The 23217-nt window shown below is 53.0% G+C and overlaps 1 protein-coding gene across 1 annotated transcript in view; it reads right to left on the minus strand.

The window, feature by feature from the left end:
* Window positions 1-989: 989 nt before the first annotated feature.
* The window catches only part of WDFY1 (WD repeat and FYVE domain containing 1), a 55159-nt gene continuing 32931 nt past the window's right edge, over window positions 990-23217 (minus strand). Inside the window, exons 5-12 of the mRNA XM_056111809.1 lie at window positions 18841-18991; window positions 15341-15453; window positions 11946-12072; window positions 9649-9754; window positions 4259-4360; window positions 2948-3078; window positions 2242-2350; window positions 990-1103 (exon numbers count right to left, since the gene is read on the minus strand). Of these exons, the coding sequence (XP_055967784.1) occupies window positions 1044-1103; window positions 2242-2350; window positions 2948-3078; window positions 4259-4360; window positions 9649-9754; window positions 11946-12072; window positions 15341-15453; window positions 18841-18991 (899 nt within the window). The 3' untranslated portion in view covers window positions 990-1043. The remainder of the gene's footprint in view (window positions 1104-2241; window positions 2351-2947; window positions 3079-4258; window positions 4361-9648; window positions 9755-11945; window positions 12073-15340; window positions 15454-18840; window positions 18992-23217) is intronic.

The raw sequence follows: 23217 nt of genomic DNA on the forward strand, positions 1-23217 counted from the left end.
GCATTCAGGAACTCGGAGTGACCACATCGGACCTGGTGCAGGACTGCTGCTCTGGGCCACGGATTTCCAACCCCCAGGCCTTAGCATCGGGAGCTGCCACGGGAAGGCGGTGACACTTGCAAAGCTTCAGAGTTCTCCTCCGGGGAGGGGAATGAACCGCCACGGGAGGGGAGGCTGTTTCTCTGGGAACCACCGTGGGGCCTCCAGAGGCGGCCGAGGCAGTTCCAGGAGAGATTCGTCATCTTTTCCCGGCGCACCCCAGCTGGGAGCTGGACCTCCACTCGCCAGGGCGGGTGGGCTGTGATGCAGCCGGCGACCAGCACCATCAAAACGTTCTGAGCCCAGCCCGGGAGCGGGCGGGGGACCGGCAGGAGAGGGACGGCATGGGGAGCCGAGCCTTGCCACCCTTCGCTCACGGGCAGACTGAGAGGTGACAGCGAGTGGACACGGATGTCTCCTCTGGGCAGGCCTGTCCCCGTGAGCCTGCACACACCCCAGCAGGAGCGAACAAGTTCTTCCTCCCCCGAAATCCTGCTCCAGCGACAGAGGGCCCCCTAGGGCTTAGGGTGGGGGGAACCCCTCTGGGCTAGCCTGAGGGGAAGGGCGCTGGTACTCTTGGAAAGGCTTCGGCCACATTTGTTAGTGCCCAGCATCGGTTCGAGGCAGTTTCCTCTGCGGTTCTCGCTGGTCAGGTCCTTCTTGGCGCACACAGCAGCTCACGGCGGTCGACGAGAAAAAAAAAACATTCCCCCAGGGGCTCCATGCCTGAGCACATCCCTCCACCGCAGGGGGCGGGGGTGTGTGTGAAAGAGGGGACCAGCCCCACTGGGGGCTCCCTCTGCTCGGGCCACCACTGCCCCCAAACACACCTGGACATATTTTTTTCTTAAAAAAAATTCCAAAAAACAACAAAACAAAGAAAACAAAATGCTGCTCGGTCGGTTTGGTTTGGTTTTAGTGGCTACTGTGAGCGCGGGGCTACAGGGGCGGGGGGCGCTGGGCGGTGGCGCTGGTGGGGATGCGCGACTCCGCCGGTGGCCGGGTCAGTGCGGAGAGAAGCCGGTGGCCAGGCTGCAGCCCACCACGGGCGTCATGTCCCAGATCTGCAAGACAAACCAAGAGGTGGGAGGCAGGGCTGCCCAGGAGACGGGAACTGAAATGCCTCGGGGGAGGGGGTGGTGCCGGGGACCCGGGGATCGATACAGGCTCCAGGGGCTGGACCGAGGAGCAGAACGCATAGGGTGTTGTCCTGGGTTTCCAGCATCCCATATGGTCCCCCCGAGCACTGCCGGGAGTAATTCCTGAGTGCATGAGCTCAGAATAACCCCTGTGCCTCGCCAGGTGTGACCCAAAAAGAAAGAAATTTAAAAAAAAAATAAAACCTGGTTCCAAGCAGCTCATCCCCTCTTTAACACAGAGCCCGCTCCAAGGCTCAGTCAGAGATCAGGCAATATGGTTCACCAAAGCACAACGATGGCCCTCAGGTTTCTGGGGCGTGGGGGGCGGGGAAGGGGGAAGGAGAGGCCACACTGCTCAGAGCCGGGGGGCTACTCCCCACTCAGTGCTCGGGGGACCATGGGGAGCCAGGGATCTAACCCAGAACCTCACGGCGTTCCCGCCCCCTGAGCCGTCCCCTTCGCTCGGCAGTGAGCTGGCCGTTCTAGCTTTGATGCCTGAGAAGTGCGTCCTCGTGGGATTTCACTACAGATTTAATTCTGTCCTGCACACAGCCCGTTGGGGGGAAGAGGCCCCGGTTTGTTCTGGAAAATGGTTTCATGGCTCAAGCCGGGCACTAAGCGGTGTTGAGTTTCTGGGACCAGGGAGAGAATAGAAAGATGTGTGGTCAGTTCTTTTAACTTTCTTTTTGCTTTGGTTTCGGGCCAGGCGCGGGGGTGCTCAGGGGTTCCTTCTGTCTACACTCAGGAATCTCTCCTGGCGGTGCTCGGGGGAACACAACAGGGGATGCCGGGGACTGAATCCAGGTCGGCCACGCGCCCGGCAAGTGCCTCACCTGCGCCACCTCTCTGGTCCCATGACATGCGGTGATTTCTGACAACCACAAAGGCCCGGACGGAGGCCACGGCACTGGCAGGGGAGCAGCGGGAACTCGGGGGTCTGTTCCCCGAGGTCTGGGCTGGCTCCAATTCCCACTTGCCAATCAGAGGGCGAGATTGTCCTAGGAGCACCCAACGCCACTCGGCACCAGGAAGGGGAGAGTCACCCAGACAACGGGGCAGGTACCTTCACCACCCGGTCGGTCCCGCAGGTCACCATCAGGCCCCTGGCCGCGTCCATGGACATGTGGGAGATGTTGTGTTTGCCTTCATGGAAGGTGGCCAGCGAAGTCCGGCTGGAAGAGAAGAGGCCGGTGAGACCCGGGTGGGGCATGCCTTGCACGGGGCCGGGGCCGACCCGGGGCTGACCCTCTGCAAGCGGGGATGCGGGCTGACTCTACGGGGACCAAAGAGGGGCGGGAGTGCCCAGGGGGTGGGCAGACACTCCCAACCCACTGACTCTGCGGTTCCCGCCCGAAGGCCTTCCCAGACGTGGAAGTGGGAAGCTCGGCTGCAGAGGCGCTGGTCCCTGCCCCCAACCCCCTGACCCCCGCCCCCACCCCCCTCGCCCCCAGGGGCTCTGCCAGGGAGGCCTGTCCCTGCTGTCTGCCCGAGAGGACAGCATGGGCAGCGTCTGGTTAGAGTCTGAGCCCCACCCCCAACCCCGGGCAGCAGCAGGGCCTGGAGGCCGGGTGGTCAGATGGTGGGGTCTCACTTCTGTCTGGGGGCCCTCCCTTCCCGGGAACTGAGTTCGCTCTGCGGCTGCCAGGGAGTGTCTGTGGCCTCCCTGCTGCCCTGCGCTTGCCCGCGGGCTGGGGGGAGGGGGGTTGAGGGGGGTGCAGAGACCCAGGGCATCGGGGTTGGGGGGTGGGGGGCTGCGGGCCGACACTCACTCCTCGTCCTTGATGGAGGCGTAGCAGGAGTCGCACATGCGGACCTGGAGCTCGAAGCCCATGACGGGGTAGGTGGAGCGTTTGCTGCTGCACTTGCCGCACACGGCCTGCCCGCACTTCCTGCAGTGGTGCTGGGCAACGGGCGGGGGTGGGGGGGAGAGGAGTCGGGGTGACCGCAGGTCGGGGCTCCCGCCAGGCCACCCACCGCTTTTTCCTGAATGTCTGTCTCGGGCATCCATGGGGAGCGTTAACACCCAAGTCCAGCCCTTCCTACGGCAGAGGAAGATCTCGACCAAAGGGTGCCTTTCATTCCCCCTGCTTATTTTGTTTTTATTTGGGGGGAACCACTCCCGACAGTGCTCAGGGCTCACTCCCAGCCGCGCTCGGGTGATGGGATACATGGGATCGAACCCAGGCCAGCCACAAAGCCAGGCAAGTGACGTGGTACCCACGGCACTATCTGGCCGGTTTCTGAAATTCTACAAGGCCACACGGGCTCCCTGAAAGGCACATCACCGGGTGCCGGGGTTATTGGGAGGGGACACGGTGTTCTCCTTGCACACAGGCAACCCCGGTTTGATCCCCGGGGCCCCGTATGGTCCCCAAGCCCTGCCAGGAGGGAACCCTGAGCACAGAGCCAGGAGTAAGCACTGAGCACGGCCGGGTGTGGCTCCAGAACGCGCCCCCCCCAAAAAAAACCTCCAAAACAAAACGAGAATATTCCAGAAGATTCCAATTACTACTCTTGACTCGGGCACATTCCTTTACAGGTTTGCTCTCTCCTCCTAGTTCACTCCGAAGAGTGACTCCGCTTTGCCTGTGTTTCCTTAGAAGTAGGGACGATTGGTTTTCATAACCAGCCAGAGAAAACAAGTTATATTTCACAACGCCTTTTCAGCAGTTCTGATTGTTGGGGGGTGGGGGGGGGACATTCCAAACAATAACTGGTGCATCTTTTGTCGAAATGATGAATGCATTCAAAGTAAAGAGAGAGTGTTAAGTAGAAATCATCTGCCTCACAGACATCGGGGGGGGGGGGGATATATTGGGGTTCTTGGTGGTGAAAAATGATTACTGGTGAGGGGAGGGGTGTTGCACTATTGGATGACTGAGACTTAAACCTGAAAGCTTTGTAACTTTTCTCACAGTGATCCAATAAATAAATAATCAAAAATTTAAAAAAAGAAGTAGGGACGATGTCACCCCAGCAATGACAGTGCACCTGGCGCCACCAGACATGTGCTTCCTGCTGCATCTGCTCCCCCTCCCTCCCTCTCTCTCTTTCTCCCTCTCTCCCCTCTCCCCACTTACCTGCCTTAATCCCAGCGTCTTTGTGTCCCACATTTGCTTTATGTTCCAGAAAAAGGGCTGCTCACACTTCTGACAGGAATCGCTTTCCAACCACTGAGGAGCCTGAGAAAAGAGGCTGCCCGTCAGCACCCCCACAGACGCCCCCGTGGGTGTCGGAGCCCCAGCTGAAAGCCCCGTGGGTGTGGGCACTGTGTGTTCGAGCCCACTCTCTCTGAGACTCTCACGGCAGGTGGCCCCCCTCGCTGATACTCCCTCCGTAGAACTCCTCAAGCCACTGCAGCTCTCTCCATCGTATGTTCGTTTCTGGGAACTTGGATGGCTTTGGCCATGGTCAAGTACTCAAATATTCTTCATAGAAGTAGTGGGAAAAAAAATTGGGCGGGGGGGAATGTTTTCTGGCTTCAGGATCACACCCCGAAGTACTCAGGGCTTACTCCTGGCTCAGTGCTCAGGAATTGCTCCCCAGGGCCCTAAGTATTCCACTTTTAATCTACAGGAAATAATTATCAATGTGAGCACAGAGTATTGTCTTTAGACTTTTTTTTTTTTGTGCAAAAGTTGTTTGCGATCTGTACCCAGGGCTGGAGCACAGTGGGTAGGGCATTTGCTTTGCACGCAGCCAACACGACCAACCCAAGTTCGATTCCTCCGGCCCTCTCGAGAGTCTGGCAAGCTACCGAGAGTACTTTGCCCACACGGCAAAGCCTGGCAAGCTACCCGAGACGTATTCGATATGCCAAACACAGTAACAACAAGTCTCACAATGTTACTGGGCCCGCTCGAGCAAATAGATGAACAACGGGAGGACAGTGACAGTGACAGTGACCCAGGTGGGTAAAAACCCATTTCTTGCAGAATTCGGCCAGCCTGCCTGGGAAGGCCTGTGAGGGATACGGGGGCCTGGCAAGAAAGTGATGCAGAGAGTCTCATGGTGGGCTCCGACTCCCTGGCCTCTGCTCGTCTCCGAGCTGCTGTCTCCGGCATGAGCACTCCGGCAGAGACTTTGAGTTTCTCTATCACTCCTCCCACCCCCACCCCAGCTCCAAACAACAATGAGTTCTCCCCACTGGTCTCCTCAGTCTTGTGTGTACAGCCAGACGCAGGGATCTGACCCCCCAGAAGCAGGGGTCTCCCAGCCATACCACCGCAGGAGCCCCCAAATACACGGCAGAAATACCATCCGCACGCCTGTGCTCACTGGAGCGCTATCCACCACAGACAGAACACCTGAACCCCTGAGTGCCCTCAGACAGCCGACAGAATTAAAAACAAAACAAAACAAAACTATGGGACATCTACACAATGGAATACTACTTATAACCACTAGGGCGGAAAGAAGTCATAAAATTTGCTTAAAAGTGGATGGACATGGAGAGGCTCACGCTGAGTGAAATGAGTCCAAAGGAAGGCGCAGGGTGATAATGACTGCACTCATCTTGGGATATTAAAAATAGTATGAGACTAAAACCCAGGGACAGTAGAAACAAGGCCCAGGAGGACTTGGTTGACAGTTGGAAGCCTACCCAAGCGGAAGGGCGTGGGCAGGGCAGTTGGGATAGAGAAGGGACCACTATGGTAATAGCAGTTGGAAAGGAACCTCTCAGTACCTGTATTGCAAACCATAATGGGGGGGGGGGGTAGGGGAGGGAGAGAGAGAGAGAGAGAGAGAGAGAGAGAGAAAGAGAGAGAGGCAGGCCATAGGGGTAGGCTGGGGGTACAGTGGGAGAGAAACTGGGGACAATGGTGTTGGGAAATACACACTAGTAAAAGGGTGGGCGTTGCAACACTGTGTGACTGAAACCCAATCGTGAACACTTTTTTTCTTTTTTCTTTTTTTTGGGGGGTCACAGGGGTTACTCCTGGTTCTGCACTCAGGAATTACTCCTGGTGGTGCTCAGGGGACCATATGGGATGTTGGGAATCAAACCCGGGTCAGCTGCGTGCAAGGCAAATGCACGTCCCACTATGCTATCGCTCTAGCCCCTCAAGAACACCTTTGTAACTGTGTATCTCGGGGTGATCCAATTAAAAAAAATAAAAACATGCGTAGAATAAAGTGAGGGTCTCGATTTTGTTGTTGAACAGTTGCAGGCAATGAAAGCCTCGAAATGACTTGACTGAGAACAGCTAAACGGAACACGTCAACCGACTTGGGATTTTCCTTTCCGAGTGCCTCGGAGTGTTTGGGCGTTCCTATTTCCTATTTTTCGTTCTTGGCTTTTGGACCGCAGCCGGCAGGGCTAGGGGATGGAGCCCAGGCTTCCGGCATGCCAGAGCCACCTTCCCAGGCCTTCTGGGCGGGAGGGGACCTCGCACTCATGAGGGACCCGAGTGGGCTGCGGCGGCTTCTTTGGGCAACGTGGAAGGGACACACTGTGGGTGCGAGGAGAGGTCAGAGCTACAGAGACATGTCCCCCTGGGAGTGGGGTACTGGCCCCATGCAGAGTGTCCCGTTGCCATGATCGGCAAAAGGCAGGCGGGGGGAGGGGGGGGCGTTGGTTGGGGACAAGGCTCGTGAGCCCACCCCTGTGGGAGACAGAAGGGGGGATGGTGGCCACACATGGGCGGGCCTGAGGACGCTTCCCACCCCCCCCACACACACAAACACACACACACACACACACACACACACACACACTCAGCAGCACCCACCCAAATTGACTCAGGACAGAGTGTCTGCTTGTGCACTTCCGTTCAAGTCTGTGCTCCAGATATAAGGGATCAACTGCTGGATTTGCCTCCCACCCTGCAAAGGTTTGTGAGGACAAAACCGACACCAGGTCAAGTTGCAGCTAACATGAAGCCTCAACGAGGCCTCAGTTTCTGTTTCCCCAAACCAGGACTTGCTGTTTCTGGTAGACTCCCAGTTGAGTAATTTGCCATGATAAGGAATTGGGCAGCTGGGTCTGGCCGCTCATGAGGGGGGTCACTGTCCCCCTTCTTAGAAACTGTTGCTAACCATCGTCTAACTGTTAACCACTATTGTAATAGTGGCGAATACTCTCAATACTATACTCTCAATAGCTTGCCGGGCTCTCTGAGATGGGCAGAGGAATCGAACCCGTCTCGGCTGGGCCGGCTGCATGCAAGGCAAACGCCCTACCACTGTGCTATCACTCCAGCCCCATAATATTGTAACAGGGCCAGTGCTAAAAATAGACCTGAATATAAATTGCTTCTTAACATTGCGGGACCATGTGGGATGCTGGGCATTGAACGCAGGTCGGCTGCGTACAAGGCAAATACCCTCCCCGCTGTGCTATTGCTCCGGCCCTCAAGACGCTCCATTCTAATGATTACCTGCTCATGGGTGCTCCGGGGCCTGACTTCCCAAAGGGAACCCTCTGATTAGGATCAGGCAGGGACGCAAATTTGCTTCTAACCCGTCCAGGTGGTGGCTGATGCCAACAAGCGCTGGAACTTGAGCAGAAGTTCCCACACTGTGCTCTTCTGCCTCTTCTCTGCCCTCGCCCGAGGAGTCCGGCAAACTCCAACAGAGTTCAAACCCAGGCTGCCAGTCTCCTGCACTCCTTTAACTCAGCCGGCAACAGCGAAATAATAAACATCCACTTCCACCCCTACCCCCACCCCCCCCAAACAACAGTGCATGATCTCTGTCGCATTCTCTGTCGCAACCACCAACACCGCCCAACCACGGGGACAGACCCGGAAGGCCGGTGAACTGTGTTCCCGGCCGGACGCACAAGATCTGGAGGGGCTGTCCACAAGCTGAGAGGAAGCGCTGCCAGGATAAGCCTCTTTCCTTTCCAGAGACTACAAAGGAACTCCAGGATCCCGATCACCGGGGCCTGGAGCCAGAATCCTGCTTCGACTTTCTGCTCTTCTCCCAGAATGAACAAAGACTTAAGAATAGTGGATTAATGCCCGTCTCTGTGATGTGAGGTGATATCTCACTGCTGCTTCCATGTGCATATCTCCCTGATGATTAGAGATGTAGAGCAATTTTTCTGTGTGGGGAGGGAGGGAAAGAAGGAAGGAGGGAGGAAGGGAGGAAGGAAGGGAGAAAGAAGGAAGGAAGGAAGGAAGGAAGGAAGGAAGGGAGGGAGGGAGGGAGGGAGGGAGGGAGGGAGGGAGGAAGGAAGGAAGGAAGGAAAGAAAGAAAGGAAGGAAGGAAAGAAGGGAGGGAGGGAGGGAGGGAGGGAGGAAGGAAGGAAGGAAGGAAGGAAAGAAAGAAAGGAAGGAAGGAAAGAAGGGAGGGAGGGAGGAGGGTAGGAGGAAGGAAGGAAGGAAGGAAGGAAAGAAAGAAAGGAAGGAAGGAAAGAAGGGAGGGAGGGAGGAGGGTAGGAGGAAGGAAGGAAGGAAGGAAGGGAGGGAGGGAGGGAGGGAGGGAGGGAGGGAGGAAGGAAGGAAGGAAGGAAGGAAAGAAAGAAAGGAAGGAAGGAAAGAAGGGAGGGAGGGAGGAGGGTAGGAGGAAGGAAGGAAGGAAGGAAGGAAGGAAGGAAGGAAGGGAGGGAGGGAGGGAGGAAGGGAGGAAGGAAGGGAGAAAGAAGGAAGGAAGGAAGGAAGGAAGGAAGGGAGGGAGGGAGGGAGGGAGGGAGGGAGGGAGGGAGGGAGGAAGGAAGGAAGGAAGGAAAGAAAGAAAGGAAGGAAGGAAAGAAGGGAGGGAGGGAGGGAGGGAGGGAGGGAGGGAGGAAGGAAGGAAGGAAGGAAGGAAAGAAAGAAAGGAAGGAAGGAAAGAAGGGAGGGAGGGAGGAGGGTAGGAGGAAGGAAGGAAGGAAGGAAGGAAAGAAAGAAAGGAAGGAAGGAAAGAAGGGAGGGAGGGAGGAGGGTAGGAGGAAGGAAGGAAGGAAGGAAGGAAGGAAGGAAGGAAGGAAGGAAAGAAAGAAAGGAAGGAAGGAAAGAAGGGAGGGAGGGAGGGAGGAGGGTAGGAGGAAGGAAGGAAGGAAGGAAGGAAGGAAGGGAGGGAGGGAGGGAAAAAGAGAGTGGGGGAGGGAGAGATGGAGGGGATGGGAGGGGAGGGAAGAAGGAAAAAGCCCCAGAAGAAACTCCGCAGTCTCCCATTCTACCTTCCTTTACGGAGGGAGGGAGGCACTTTTCTAACAGCCCTGCGCCTCAGGGTCCACCATGGTTCTCCCGCAGTCCGCAGCTGATCCCGGTGCAGGGCACAGACGAGGGAGGGGGGGGGGGAACGGGACGGGATGGGACGAGGCTCAGCTTCCCTGCACCACCGCAGGCCCAGGGTCCCTGCGCCAGTGTCCCCGGGAGAGCCGGCCAAAGGGAGACCGCCATGCCGGGGACGCCGGGCAGAGCCAAAGGTGTCCTGGGGGTACCCTTGAGGCCGGCCAAGAGCCCACACACGCAGCCTGGGCCAGGCCAGAGCTGCGGACAGGGCCCCCGAGGGCGCCACCCCCGAGGGCGCGTCCACTCACCTCCTCTCTGCTCACGTCCATGTTCCACACGGCGATGCCCCCGTCTGAGGAGCAGGACACCAGCTGCCGGGTGAGCTGCAGGTAGCACAGCGCCTGCACCCGGTCACTGCAAAGGACACACATGGTCACGGGGGGCCCGCTGGGGAAGAGATGAGATGCCACTCGCCCGCAGGCTCCAGCCCTCCCGGACTCGGGATTCCCGGGCAGACGTGCCCTGCCACCTGTGACAGGGGGATCCGTCACGGTTTCCGGGAAAGAAAGACCAGGGCACTCGGCATTGCTGATGTTCCCAGATGACAAGGAGGATTTTGGGGGTGGCGGCCGAGCTGGTCTGGGTCCTGCCCTGGGGCTTACAGTTGCTGTGGCAGCAAAAGGAAGGAAGGAAGGGAGGGAGGGAGGGAGGGAGGAAGGAAGGAAGGAAGGAAGGAAGGAAGGAAGGAAGGAAGGAAGGAAGGAGAGAAAGGGAAGAAAGAAAAAGAAGGCCTCACAGGCCAAGAGAGACCTTCCTTGGGCAGGGCGGACAGTGGCAGCTCCGGGCAGGGGGATCTTTGCACTTGCCAAGTGGCAGCTCTGGAGTGGCCTCCTCCAACCATGGCCTGATGGTGGGGTGCACCCCCAAAGTGCCAGCCACCTGGCATGCCTGGGGGGCAGGGGTGGAGGGCTCCCAGCTGTGACCGGGGACGAATGTCCCGCCTGCACCCTTTCCTGGTATGGTGGGGACAGGAAAAATATGGATGCATTGGGGACCATTTGCCCTAGGGTGCGCCCACTTACTCAGCTGGGCACCCTGACCGGGGTACACCCTTCACTCCTGAGCTGGCCGGGGAGACCCACCAGGCACCCTCCAAACTAGTCCTGCTGTTTTGGGGTCACCCCCAGTGGTGCTCAGGGCTCGCTCCTGGCCCCGAGCTCAGCAGGGATCACTGCTGGTGGGGCTCTGGGGACCGTTCGGGGTGCCGGGGACGGAAGCCGTGTCAGCCGCGTGCAGGGCAACCGCCCTGCCCTCTGTGCTGTCTCTCGGATCCCCTCGGATGGGTCCTGGGGTGGCCGAGACTGCCCGGATCACTCCCCACCTGGGAAACCGGCTTCAGGAGCATCACACTTTCCTGCTTGCTCCAGAGACGCAGCTTAGAGGCGGGGATGCGCTCTGACCCCTGAGATCAGGTCATCCCATGCGTGGGAGGTCACGGGCACCCACACGCGGGATGATGTGATGGCCAGTGAGAGACGCCCAGTGAGAGAAGCCCGCTGCCCAACCCAGGGGGGGACGAGGACACGATTCCCCGCAGGCACCCCGGGGCGGGCCTGGCTTCCACGGCACAGTTGACTGTGTCGAATCATGTTTCCCCGTGAACAAAATATGTTTCAGAGCTTGGAAATGACAGAGGCGCCAGGGACGGCCAGGAGTGCGACACACAATCCAGTAGCCAAAGGGGCTTAAAGGGGGGCCCGCCTTCCCCCTTCTCTTTTTCTTCCTTTCCTTTCTCTCTTCCTTTCTTTCTTCCTTTTTCTTTCATTCTTTCTTTTTCTTTTATTCTTTTTCTTTCTCTTCTTTCTCTCCCCTTTTCTCTCCCTTTCTCTCTCCCTTTCTTTTACTTCCTTCCTTCCTTTCCTTCTTTTTCTTTCTTTCCTTCTTTCTTTTCTTTCTTCTCTTTCTCTTTCCCTTTCTCCTTCTTTCTCCCTTCCTTCCTTCCCCTTTTTATTTCCTTTTTCTTCTCTTTCTCTGTTCCTTCCTTTCTTCCTCCCTCCCTCCCTTTCTTTCCTTCTTTCTTTCTTCTTTCTCTCTCCCTTTCTCTTTCTCCCTTCCTTTCTTCCTCCCCCTCTCTTTTCTTTCTCTTTCTCTTTCTCCAAGCCAAGGGGACCCAAAGTTCGGGTCTTTGCGGGCTGACGCTCTGGGAGGGGTGGATGAGGGTTGCGGGTTCCAGGGAAGGCTTCCTTGGACCAAGAAGGCGGAAAGCCCTGGCTGGGGACACCACCCTTGGGACCACCGAGAGAGGCAGGGGCAGAGGTGGACCAGGCGCGGGCCAGCGCCACGGGACAGAACGGAGGGCACTTGCCCTGCATGGACCTGACCCAGGTTTGATCCCTGGAACCATACTGTGGTCACTGGGACTGGCCAGGAGTGATCCTTGAGCCCAGAGTCAGGGGGAAGCCCTGAGCACTGCTGGGTGGGCCCCAAAACAAAAAGGGAAAAAAACCCAAAAAAACAAAAAAACAAAAAGGAAGCAGCAGGGTGAGGCCTATCAAGCTCCAGCCACGGTGCCTTCGCCCTCGCCCCCAGCCCCGGCCCCACCTACTGATGGCCCTGGAGCAGAAGCGTGCGGCCCTTCCGGCCTCCGATGTCCCACATGATGATGCTGTTGTCGGACGCACCCGAGAAGAGTAACCGCTGCAGGGGGTCCCACCAGAGGCAGGCGATACTCCCTAGGGCGAGAGAGAGAGGTGACAGGAGTCTGCACATAGGGTCCATCCATCCCGACTTGGTCCCGAGTCCGGGCACACCCACCACCCAAGGTCAGGTTGAGAGGCGAAAGGCTGAAGTGCGATGTTTGCTTGGCCCTCCGGGGCGAAGAAAGTCTTCTCCAACGGGCACGAAGAGCAGGAGAAATGGTCCTAGGTAGGCAGCTGGGCACAGGGATGGGGGAGGAGGGATCAGGTAGGGAGGGGAACACCAGGACAGTGGGGGAGGGGGGAAGTGCCTACCGGAGGGGCAGGCTGGGGGGCAGGAGGGAAACCAGGATTTGGGGGGAAGAAAGTGCCACTACGAGAACAGACGACTGGTTAAAGGAACTTTGGTACATCTACACGATGGAATACTATGCAGCTGTTAGAAAAGATGAAGTCATGAAATGTGCTTATACGTGGACGGTTGTGGAGAGTATCAGGCCAAGTGAAATGAGTCAGAAAGAGAGGGACAGACATAGAAGGACTGCACTCATTTGAGGAATATAAAATAACACAGTATGAGACTGACACCCAAGGACAGTAGAGACAAGGGCCTGGAAGACTGCTCCATGGTTGGTAGCCTGCCTCATGAGCTGGGGAAGAAGGCAACTGGAATAGAGAAGGGGTCACTCAGGATCAATGATGGTTGGAGAGATCGTTCAGAATGGGAGATGTGTGCTGAAAGTAGATAAAGGACCAAACATGATAGCCTCTCAGTATTGCAAACCATAATGCCCAAAAGTAGAGAGTAAGGGGGAAATTGTCTGCCATGGAGGCAGGGGCAGGGTTGGAAAGGGGGGATATACTGAGGCCATTGGTGGTGGAGAACATGCACTGGTGGAGGGATGGGTGTTCGATCATTGTATGATGGAAACTCAAACATGAAAGCTTTGTAACTGTATCTCACAGTGATTCAATAAAAAAAAATGCATAAAAGTAAGAACTCTCAGGGCTGGAGTGCTAGCACAGTGGGTAGGGCGTTTGCCTTGCATATGGCCGACCTGGGTTCGATTCCCAGCATCCCATATGGTTCCCTGAGCACCGCCAGGAGTAATTCCTGAGTGCAGAGCCAGGAGTAACCCTTGTGCATCGCCCAGAAAGAAAGAAAAAAAAAAGAACTCTCAAGATTGGATGTAAATGATGGAATAGGACTACGGTTTTTCAGTCGTATCAAAGATTTTTAGATGATTACCCTACCACCACCCCCTCTGCTCTGCATCAAAATACTGTTGAATAACTGTGAAAGTTTGTTTCAGAAAAAACTTCCATGGAAAAAAAAAGATAACAAAGCTATTGATATTTCGTGAGAAAGCACAGTCAGGTTTACTGTGGTCATTTCGTAAGAGAGGCACAAAACGGCGGCTGGGGAACCCGAAGGCACGGCGGTGTGGGGTTCAGAAAAATGAAATTAGGTGCTCCAGAAAAAGGCTCTGCAGGTTTGCGCCAGAGATTTTAGGTAAAAAGCTCAGTGAAGCCTGAGCTTTTTACTCAGTGCTGGCTACACTTATCCAGTTTGCCGCTCTCGGGAAACGAGCATTCTGCAGATTTTCTTTCAACCCAATCTCCAATAACTGCTGTCTGGCTAGAAAAAAGGTGAGGAAAAAAAGCTTTAAACTGAACCAGTTACACAAGCTAATGGTAACTGTGGTGTGTGAGTGTGTGTGTGAGTGTGTGTGAGTGTGTGTGTGTGTGTGAACATATTCAAAACCAAATAGCAGAAATTGGTTTCTCACAGAACTGGAAGATGGAAACAAGAGCTTTTTGTAAAACTGTCCTTAGGGGTCAATCTTGCCAAGTCCAGACCCTGTTAAATCCCATGCCCCCAACACCCCAACTAACGCCCCAGAGCAGACAACGTCCTCGTTCTACACTGACACACGGTGCGGTCATCAGAAGCCATCCGGTCCTCAGGCACTCACAAAACACGCAGTGTCTGAGAAGGCAGAAAGCATTTCCTCAAGCCTTGTGCTTTCCTGTCCAAATCTATTTTTTACTGTTCTCTGTTTCCTTTTCTGTGCAAGTTCCCTACAACCCAATTGAACTCAATTTCACCTAAATATATTATCTCGGAAGTATCACTGTATCACTGTCATCCTGTTGGTCATCAATTGCCTCGAGCAGGCCCCAGTAACGTCTCCTTTATCTTAGCCCTGAGATTTTAAATAAAGTGCCACATTCAAGGCTCTTTCAGGGTCAGGAGAATGAGAACCATCATTGTTACTGGTTTTTGGCATAGTGAATATGCCACGGGGAGTTTGCCAGACTCTGCCATGTGGGCAGGATACTTTCGGTAGCCTGCCAGGTTCTCCAGAGTAAGACCTAGATAATAAGATGTCATGCATTTGTGGCCGCATGCTTCCAGGAGCAGGGTTTTTTAGTCTCTGGGTCTTGGCCCTTGATGGGATTACACGGAGCTGGGGGCAGTTGGTGGGTGTGACGCCTACATACTGGTAGGTGGGGGATCTGGGTGGAGGAGGCCACAGTCCCAATCTGAGCAGGCTTGGAGATCTACACCCCGGGTCCTGCCGCATGAGTTCCTCGGCCAGTATCTCAGGAGTAGACAGTGTATTTAGCTTGTTATGCTTAAAACACTGCGTCTATGAGTCAATCCACCTACGATTTCCAAGAAATCCCCAATTCTTCAGTTTAATCCAAAAGGCCTCAAAGATTCTCATTTGTTACTGAATTCAGAAGCAGCTGAGTTGAAAAACTCTTCCCCTGGAGCCTTGATGAAATTCTACCCAGGAACTCTTTCCTCAGCCCTCATCAGGGTATGGATCCTAAGGAGAGGCTGAGTGAGTTGCCCAATTTCTAATTCATCGTGAACAAAAAAAATCATTTTGTTTAATGTCCTAGAAACTAACAAATAATGATATGAATCTTCATTTATTCTTCACTGCTTGATTTGTCTTTGTTGTTTTTTTTGGGGGGGGGACGGGGGACCACCCTGGCAGTGCTCAAGGCTTCCTTCTGGCTCTGTGCTCAGGGATCCCTCCTGGAGGGCTCAGGGAACCAGGTGAGATGCCGGGGATCAAACCTGCGTCTGCTGTGTGCCGGCAAGTGCCCTCCACACTGTACAGTCTATCTGGTCCCCAGACTCCACTCTTTGAGATCCAAACCCCCTATCTGTGCAATCAACCGGGAGCCCAAGTGGCCATCAGGAGCTAGCCATTTGCAAGAGATAGTGCCCAGAAGCACACATAGAATGCCATCGCGCAAGGAATCAGAGAGCGATCACCCGGCCTACCTTCATGTCCTTTGAGGGTTGTGATCACCGAACAGCTGTTCTGCTCAAGCTTCAACAGGGTGATCTGTCCTGAATAATCCCCGACAAAGGCATACTGTGTATCAAGATCGTATCTGTGGAGAAGCGGTCAAGGAGATGCGATCCAGCTTGGCATTAGAGAACAGAAAACGCACATTGAAATGAGCGTGGCACTAGTCCAAACTGAAAGGGGCAAAGAAATAACCAACATGCAGTCTGTCAACAGTGGAAAACAAAAACCCAAACCCACCGGGATTGATGGGAAATGTTCCTATTCATTCATTCAGCAGGAAGGGGGCAGCTGCCACTGTACTAACAGTATTAGAGGAACTCACAACGAAGAAGATAAAAGGGATGTGGAGAAAATGGGCGTGATGATGAGAAGTTAGGAACCCTAGGAAAACAGAAGCAAGTATAACTCGCCAGGGAAGTGGTCAGACTGCCAAGGGTAGGCCCCCAGCGTCACTTGACTGCTTGAGGGATCCCTGAGATGGACTCCCAATCGAAAATCGTAAAACTCAATCTTGAGCCAGCAGGGAAGAAGCCGAACCCACTGGAAGAATGCGTCCACAGAAAGTATCTCTGAAAACAGGCAACGGTGAGGGTGAGCACGTCAAGTCAGCCCTCTCATTGGAGCCCAGAGGGTTAAGCTCCGAGTGAGGAGGAGGAATTACTTTAAGTTCCCATGGACAGGTTTGGTCCCCTGAAAGGCAGGGGTAGTTGCAAACTTATATTTTAAATATACACTAATTCCTGGGGCCAGAGAGAGAGAGAGAGTACAGGGGCTCAGGTACTTGTCTGACATATAGCCAATCTAGGTTCATGTTCAGATAATAAGCCCTGAGCACTGCAAGTTGTCAAAAATAATAAATAAATAAATAAATAAATATACATACACACACACACACACACACACACACATTTACAAGCTAGAGCAATAGCACAGCGGGTAGGGCGTTTGCCTTGCACATGGCTGACCGGGCCGACCGGAGTTCGATTCTTCTGCCCGTCTAGGAGAGCCGGCAAGCTACCGAGAGTATCTCGCCAGCACGGCAAAGCCTGGCAAGCTCCCTGTGATGTCTGTATTTGATATGCCAAACACAGTAACAAGTCTCACAATGTTACTGAGCCCACTTGAGCAAACCGATGAACGACGGGAGGACAGTGACAGTGATATATATTTACACACACACACTCAGGTATGGATATGGGTGTACACACACACACACACATACTGTAGCACTGCACTGTAGCACTGTCCTCCCGTCGTTCATCAATTTGCTCGAGCGGGCACCAGTAACGTGTCCATTGTGAGACTTGTTACTGTGTTTGGCATATCGAATACGTCACGGGAAGCTTGCAGGGACATATATATATATATACATATATACATATATACACACTACTGGTATCAATTCATCACTTCTTCAGTTCCTCTTTGGGCCCGGAACCTTGAGAAACACCACTCGTTTACACAGGCAGGGTAAACCCTCTCTTAACGCCAAACCCAGGTCACTGGGCGCACCCTTCAAGCTGGCCGGGACCCCAGGGCTCTGTATGATCCCTATGGAAAGCCCGACACAACGCATAAACGTTTACTTAGTACCCGCAACACCTGAACTGTGGTTTTCCTTTCACCCTCTTTTCTCCTGAATCTGTGGCTCTATTTCCAATGGCATTTCCAACCGCCTGAGGCATGTTCGTGCGCACTCTTTCAGAAGTCCCAGGGGAGGAGGAAACCTCTCTGTGCCAGGTCTGGCTGCTGGAAGCGTGTCCTGCCCGAGGCCTTCTGCCTCCTGTGACTGGCCCCGGCCCCGCCAGCCCTGTGAGATGCGAACCTCCGCCACAGCCATGCTCCTGCCCCCGGGGGGACTTCTGAACATCTGCGTGAAAACCCTTTGGAAATAGCATTAAAAATTATGAATCATTTCCACGATCACAAACACACTTGGCAAAACTGTGCATTAAAATATAATTATGAGGGGCTGGCACGAGAGCACAGCGGGCAGGGCATTTGCCTTGCACGCAGTCAACCCAGGTTCCATTCCCAGCATCCCATATGGTCCCCCATGCACCGTCAGGAGAAATTCCTGAGTGCAGAGCCAGGTGTGACCCAAAAAGCAAAAGCAAAATATATATATATATATATATATATATAAATAATTGTGGGTTCAGAGACAGTTCTGGGGTTACAGCACTTGCCCTGCCCCCTGCCACGCCTGTTTTGAATCCCCGCCACCCCACAGGGTCTGCCAAGGAGAGACAGGGGTCAGTCTAGGGCACAGAGGCACAAACAGTCATTGATCACTTCTTGGCATGTCCCCCCAAACATACAAACAAGTAAAATACAATAGCAGTTATAATCACAGGGTGTGGACCCCAAAACAACCCCACAAAAGTCATATTTGTACAAACTATTAACTTCAATAAAAAATTAAAATTAAAAAAATTTAAGTAGAGGTTCTGTTGAGTTTCATAGACAATACTTGTCACCCACTGATAAACAGCAGACTCGCAAACCATGATTTGCCCTCAGTGGGTCTGCAAACAGCAGAAGTCCTAAAAGATCAAGTCTAGCTGATCCTCCTTTTTATTTAACTGGGGGTGGGGGGTGGGCACATCTGCCAGTGCTCAGAGCTTGCTGACTCTGGGAGGGCCTGGGGGACCGTTTGGGGGTGCCTGGGATTAAACTCAGATCAGCTGTGTGCAGAGCAAGTGCCCTGCTCTCACTCGCTCTCTCCTTCTCTCTCCCTCTCTCTCTCAACTCCCTTTAAAAACAAAGAAACAAAACCATGAAAACCAAAGATCTTTTCTTGGGGCTGGAGCACAGCGGGTAGGGCGTTTGTCTTGCACGCAGCTGACCTGGGTTCAATTCCCAGCATCCCATACGGCCCCCTGAGCACCGCCAGGGGTGATTCCTGAGTGCAGAACCAGTAGTAGCCCCTGTGCATCACCCAGTGTGACCCCCTCAAAAGAAACCAAAGAAACAAAAAACCAAAGATCTTTTCTTGAATATGGTGATGTCAGAGGATGGGGACAGGAAGGTCCCCTTGGTTGTGCCACAGCTCCAGGACACTGGTGTGGGCTCCAGTGATGAATACAGAGGTGTCACACTGTGTTCCTGAAATCTTACAGTCCTGCCAACTCAGAGTGCAATCATACAACTTAATATATATATATATATGTGCATATATATATATATACACATATAAAGTCTCTTTTTTCACTTCAAACTTCAAAGAATTGGAAAGGTGGCATTAATGATGTTTCCTTTTCCCGATTTCATATGAAAACCAGAGAGAATTTCCCAGCCACTTCCCCCACCCCTCCAAAAAGAAAAAAAAAATGATCTCATTATCTTGAGAAACCAATTTTATACCCAAGACGACACTGAAAGTCTTGAACTTCATCCCCCCAAAAAAGGCAGGAGCGAGCGAGTCATTCAACCCCCAGGAGCCGTCGCCCTCGTGGCTGAAGGATACTGCAGACACGAGGCCCAGGAACTGAAGAAGTGTCGGCCCAGCATGTTCCCACTGCGCGTACACATCCAGCTCACACACTTGTCGTGGCCCGTGCTGATCAGCCACTCGGCCGCCAGGCTGAAGATGATGGCCGACACCCGGTTCTGGTGCGCTGCAGGAACAGAGAAGGCATGACTGTCACCCCCCCTAGAAACCAGGGCCTGGAGGATCAAACCTGAGGGGGGCCGGGGGGGGGTGGTGGTGCTGAGGCCCGCCCCCGCCTCTGCACCTGCTTCCAGCTGCTTTGTCCCTCCCCACCTGTACCCCTTGGCCCTCCAAGGGGGACATTCCGAAGCTCCAGACAGGACAGGGACATCAGGCAAGAGGAGATCCTGTGTGTGCTGAAAGTAGATAAAGGATCAAACGTGATAACCTCTCGGTATCTGCATTGCAAACCATGATGCCCAAAAGGAGAGAGAGAGTCTGGGGGAAATTGTCTGCCATGGAGGCAGGGGGAGGGTTGGAAAAGGGAATACACTGGGGACACTGGTGGTGGAGAATGTGCACTGGTGGAGGGATGGGTGTTGGATCATTGTATGACTGAAACTCAAACATAAAAATTTTGTAACTGTATCTCACGGTGATTCAATGATGAAAAAAATTTTTAAAATAAGAAAAATTGGGGAAAAAAAAAAGAGGAGGAGGAGATGCTGGTACTTGCAACCAGCGTAGATAGCCTTTGGGGGATATGGAAGGGAAACGAGTAGGGCAGAGAGAGATCACCACAGTGACTCCGCTCAGACACAGGAGAGGAACAGAATGAATTCTAAGTCAACAGCAGGGAGGTGGGTGGGTCAAACCAGGTAAAAAGGATCAACGATAGGGCTGGAGCAGGTAGGGTACTTGCCTTGCATGCGACTCACCCAGGTTTGATTCCTGACACCCTCTACGGTCCCCCACGCCCACCAGAAGTGATCTCTGGGTGCAGAGCCAGGAGTTAGCCCTGAGCACTTGGGTGTAGCCCCAGAACAACAACAATAAAGATTTCTGTGTGTGTGTGTGTGTGTGTGTGTGTGTGTGTGTGTGTGTGTGTGTTCCAAGTATCTAAGTATATGGCCGAGGCTGGATGCCAGATGCCAGTGTTCTGGGGTGACTACAGCCTAAAATGCACAGGTGTCAAAATCCAACGCAGTGTAGCTGAAGCCTATGTACTGTTACTTCGATACACTACCTTAAAAGAGAGGAATGTTCCAGTGGAATGAAAGAAATCAATCACAGATTTTTTTTTTTAAAAGAAACCTAAAATCAAATCCCTTACTATTGATGAGTTTTATATTGGAAGCGGCAATTTCATCAGACTCATGATTTGATTATTTATTTAGCCCATTAAGGTTCTGGCATTTCAGAATCATCAACGAGCAAACGAGGGTATTTGGAATTGACCAAAAATAAGTGTTGGTGTTGGCAGTGCTGTCTATTAAAGGACTCTGGAACTGCTTGTATTTAGTCTTTCCTATCTATGAAGACGAGGCCGTCGGACAGTTCTCTAACCCCCGCCCCCGCAAGCAGCAGGTGTTTCCTGCTGTCTGTACCTTAACTCCCGGGATATTCGTACTTCCGGACCGACTGTCCACCAGACCGGGACAGTGACCCGCCTTCTAAGCTCCTGGCCGGGGCCAAGGCGGCCGGATGCCTATTCGCACATGCCCAGTTGGCTGCAGGAAGTCAGGGGCTGGACAGAAGCGGCTGCGCTTAATCCCAACCGCTGAGGTGGCCTGTAGAAAGTCCCGCAGGCTGGTGCGAGGAGGCCGGGCTGAACCTCAGACACCCTGGAAGGATGCTGGGAGGGAAAGGGGGTGCTGATCACCCTTGGCCCCAAACACCAGGATACCCAGCCTCAGATGGGTATCTCACACACACACACCCATTTGCCGTGAGGGACGGGGTGACGAACATGGGCCGAGCACTCTCCGTGTGTTTTAGAGCACTCTGTGACTTCCGCACATCGATAAGGGTTCTCAGGTCCACTTTCAGACAGGAAACTAGAAGGCGAAGCAAAACCAAAGGCAAGTTCAAGAAGTCGAGTAAGGGGTGGATTAACTTGGTGGACCTGACTCCAGAGAGCTGACCCACTAATCCTGTACCTGCCCTGGGACAAGAGAGCCTGAAGGTTTACCCTAGTCAGGGATGAAGAAGAGGAAGCAGACCCCTATCTGCTCCTGTGACAAGCCCTCCTATTTCCTTCTCTTTTTTGTGTGTTTTGGGCCACACCAGGCATTGCTCAGGGCTTATTCCTGGCTTTGCGGTGTTTGAGGCATTACGTGTGATACTGGAGATAAGATTGGGGTCAGCCACCCCAAAGCAAGCACCTTAACCATCTCCCCAGGCCAAGATTTCCCATTTTTATGGCCCTTCCTGATTGGTCTTTTAATGACTTAACTTTTTTCGGAATTACAGTAAAATATAAAAATGTCTTTTATTTTTAATTTTTTTCTTTTTTCTTTTGCTTTTTGGGTCACACCCGGTGATGCTCAGTGGTTACTCCTGGCTCTGCGCTCAGGAATTACTCCTGGCGGTGCTCAGGGGACCATATGGGACGCTGGGATTCGAACCTGGTTTGGCCATGTGGAAGGCAAACGCCCTACCTGCTGTGCTATCGCTCCAGCCCCTGAAAATGTCTTTTTGCTTCCTTTTTATTCAACCGTTTCATATGACAAAATAGAAAGCTTCAGAATCCCTAAGTAAGTCCCTCAATAGGCTTTTAATAGTCAATGAAATTAATCAATTTTATTAGCCAATGAAATAAAAAGGAAGAGAAATCACTGCAAACTTTGCTGCCTGATACCTATCAAGAACTTACAAGCAAAAAACAGATTAAAATACCACTGTACGTGTAAGTGTGAAACCACCTGAAATTCGCTGACAGATAAAATCATTAAGAAATTTGGAGGTGGTGGTGGAGTAATAGCACAGCAGATAGGGTGTTTGCCTTGCATGTGGCCAACCTGTGTTCAATCCTTGGCATCCATCGCTTTGGTCCCTTGAGCACTGCCAGGAATAATTCCTGAATGCTGAGCCAGAAACCTCTGAGCATTGCCAGGTATGATCCAAGAAGCCAAAAAAAAAGGGGGGGGGGGGGATTTGGGGAGGGGGAGGATAGAAATATTGATCACAGAGGTCTTCATATTTCTATGTATGAAGGAACTTATGATTCTTTTTTTTTTTTTTCTTTTTGGGTCACACCCGGCGATGCTCAGGGGTTACTCCTGGCTTTGTACTCAGGAATCACTCCTGGCGGTACTCAGGGGACCATATGGGATGCTGGGAATTGAACTTGGGTTGGCTGCGTACAAAGCAAATGCCCTACCCGCTGTGCTATTGCTCCAGCCCCAGAAACTTATGATTCTTGATTGTTTTCTCTCTTTCTTGGCGGAAGGAGGGGGCTCTACATCCAATGGCATTTGGGGCTTAATACTAGCTCAGGTATTAAGTTAGTATTAAGTTGTCACAATCACTCCTGATGGTGCTCAGGGGACCATACAGGATGCTGGGGATCAAACTGGAGCCGGAAGTTTGCAAGGCAAGAGCCTTAACTCCTGTATCCATCTAACCCATGATTCTTAAGTATTTTCAAGACAAACCTGCAGTGACAGTTGAGACTTTTAAACTATTTGTTATTTTGGCTTTTAAAAAGCAGTTCCAGAGGGGGGGGGGGGGAGAGAGAGAGAGAGAGAGAGAGAGAGAAAAGAGCAGTGGGTAAGGTGCCTACCTTCCATGTGGCTGGCCAGGGTTCAGCCTGGGTACCACAAATGGTTATTCCTCAGCCGGGAGTGTTCCCTGAGCACCGGGCAAGGAATAAGTCCCGAGCAAACACAACAACATAAAAGTAGTTCAAATTCTGGTAAAAGCATGGCAATCTTATACATTATTCAAGTAGCGCAAGACTGGAAAATCTTTTGTACCTCTGCACCAAAACAGTTTCCCTGACCAACATACGCTCAAATGGACAGTCATTAATGGGTCACCGGCCTAGTTTCGATTTGGAAGAGGTAGAACAGCTATCTAGGGGAAAGGCAACGTGTTCTAATTATAGTCTGAAAGTCCTTTTTTTTGTATTTCATTATTAGGCCAAATATCACAGAGATGAACAATGTACACTTTCCGTGTCTAGAATCTCTCATTTTTGCTTTCTTTTGGGCCTCACCCAGTAGTGGTCAGGGCTTACTCCTGGCAGGCTCGGGGGAACCATCTGGAGTAACAGGGGACTGAACTTGGGTTGGCCACGTGCAAGGCAAGCACCGTACCCGTTGTACTATCTCTCCGGGCCCCCAACTTTTCTTTTTTTCCATGAGCATGAAAGAAAATTTCATAAATATAGGATGAATCACATGAGATGAA

This window comes from Sorex fumeus, unplaced genomic scaffold (assembly GCF_029834395.1).
Source record: "Sorex fumeus unplaced genomic scaffold, SorFum_2.1 ptg000014l, whole genome shotgun sequence".
Classification (NCBI taxonomy): domain Eukaryota; kingdom Metazoa; phylum Chordata; class Mammalia; order Eulipotyphla; family Soricidae; genus Sorex; species Sorex fumeus.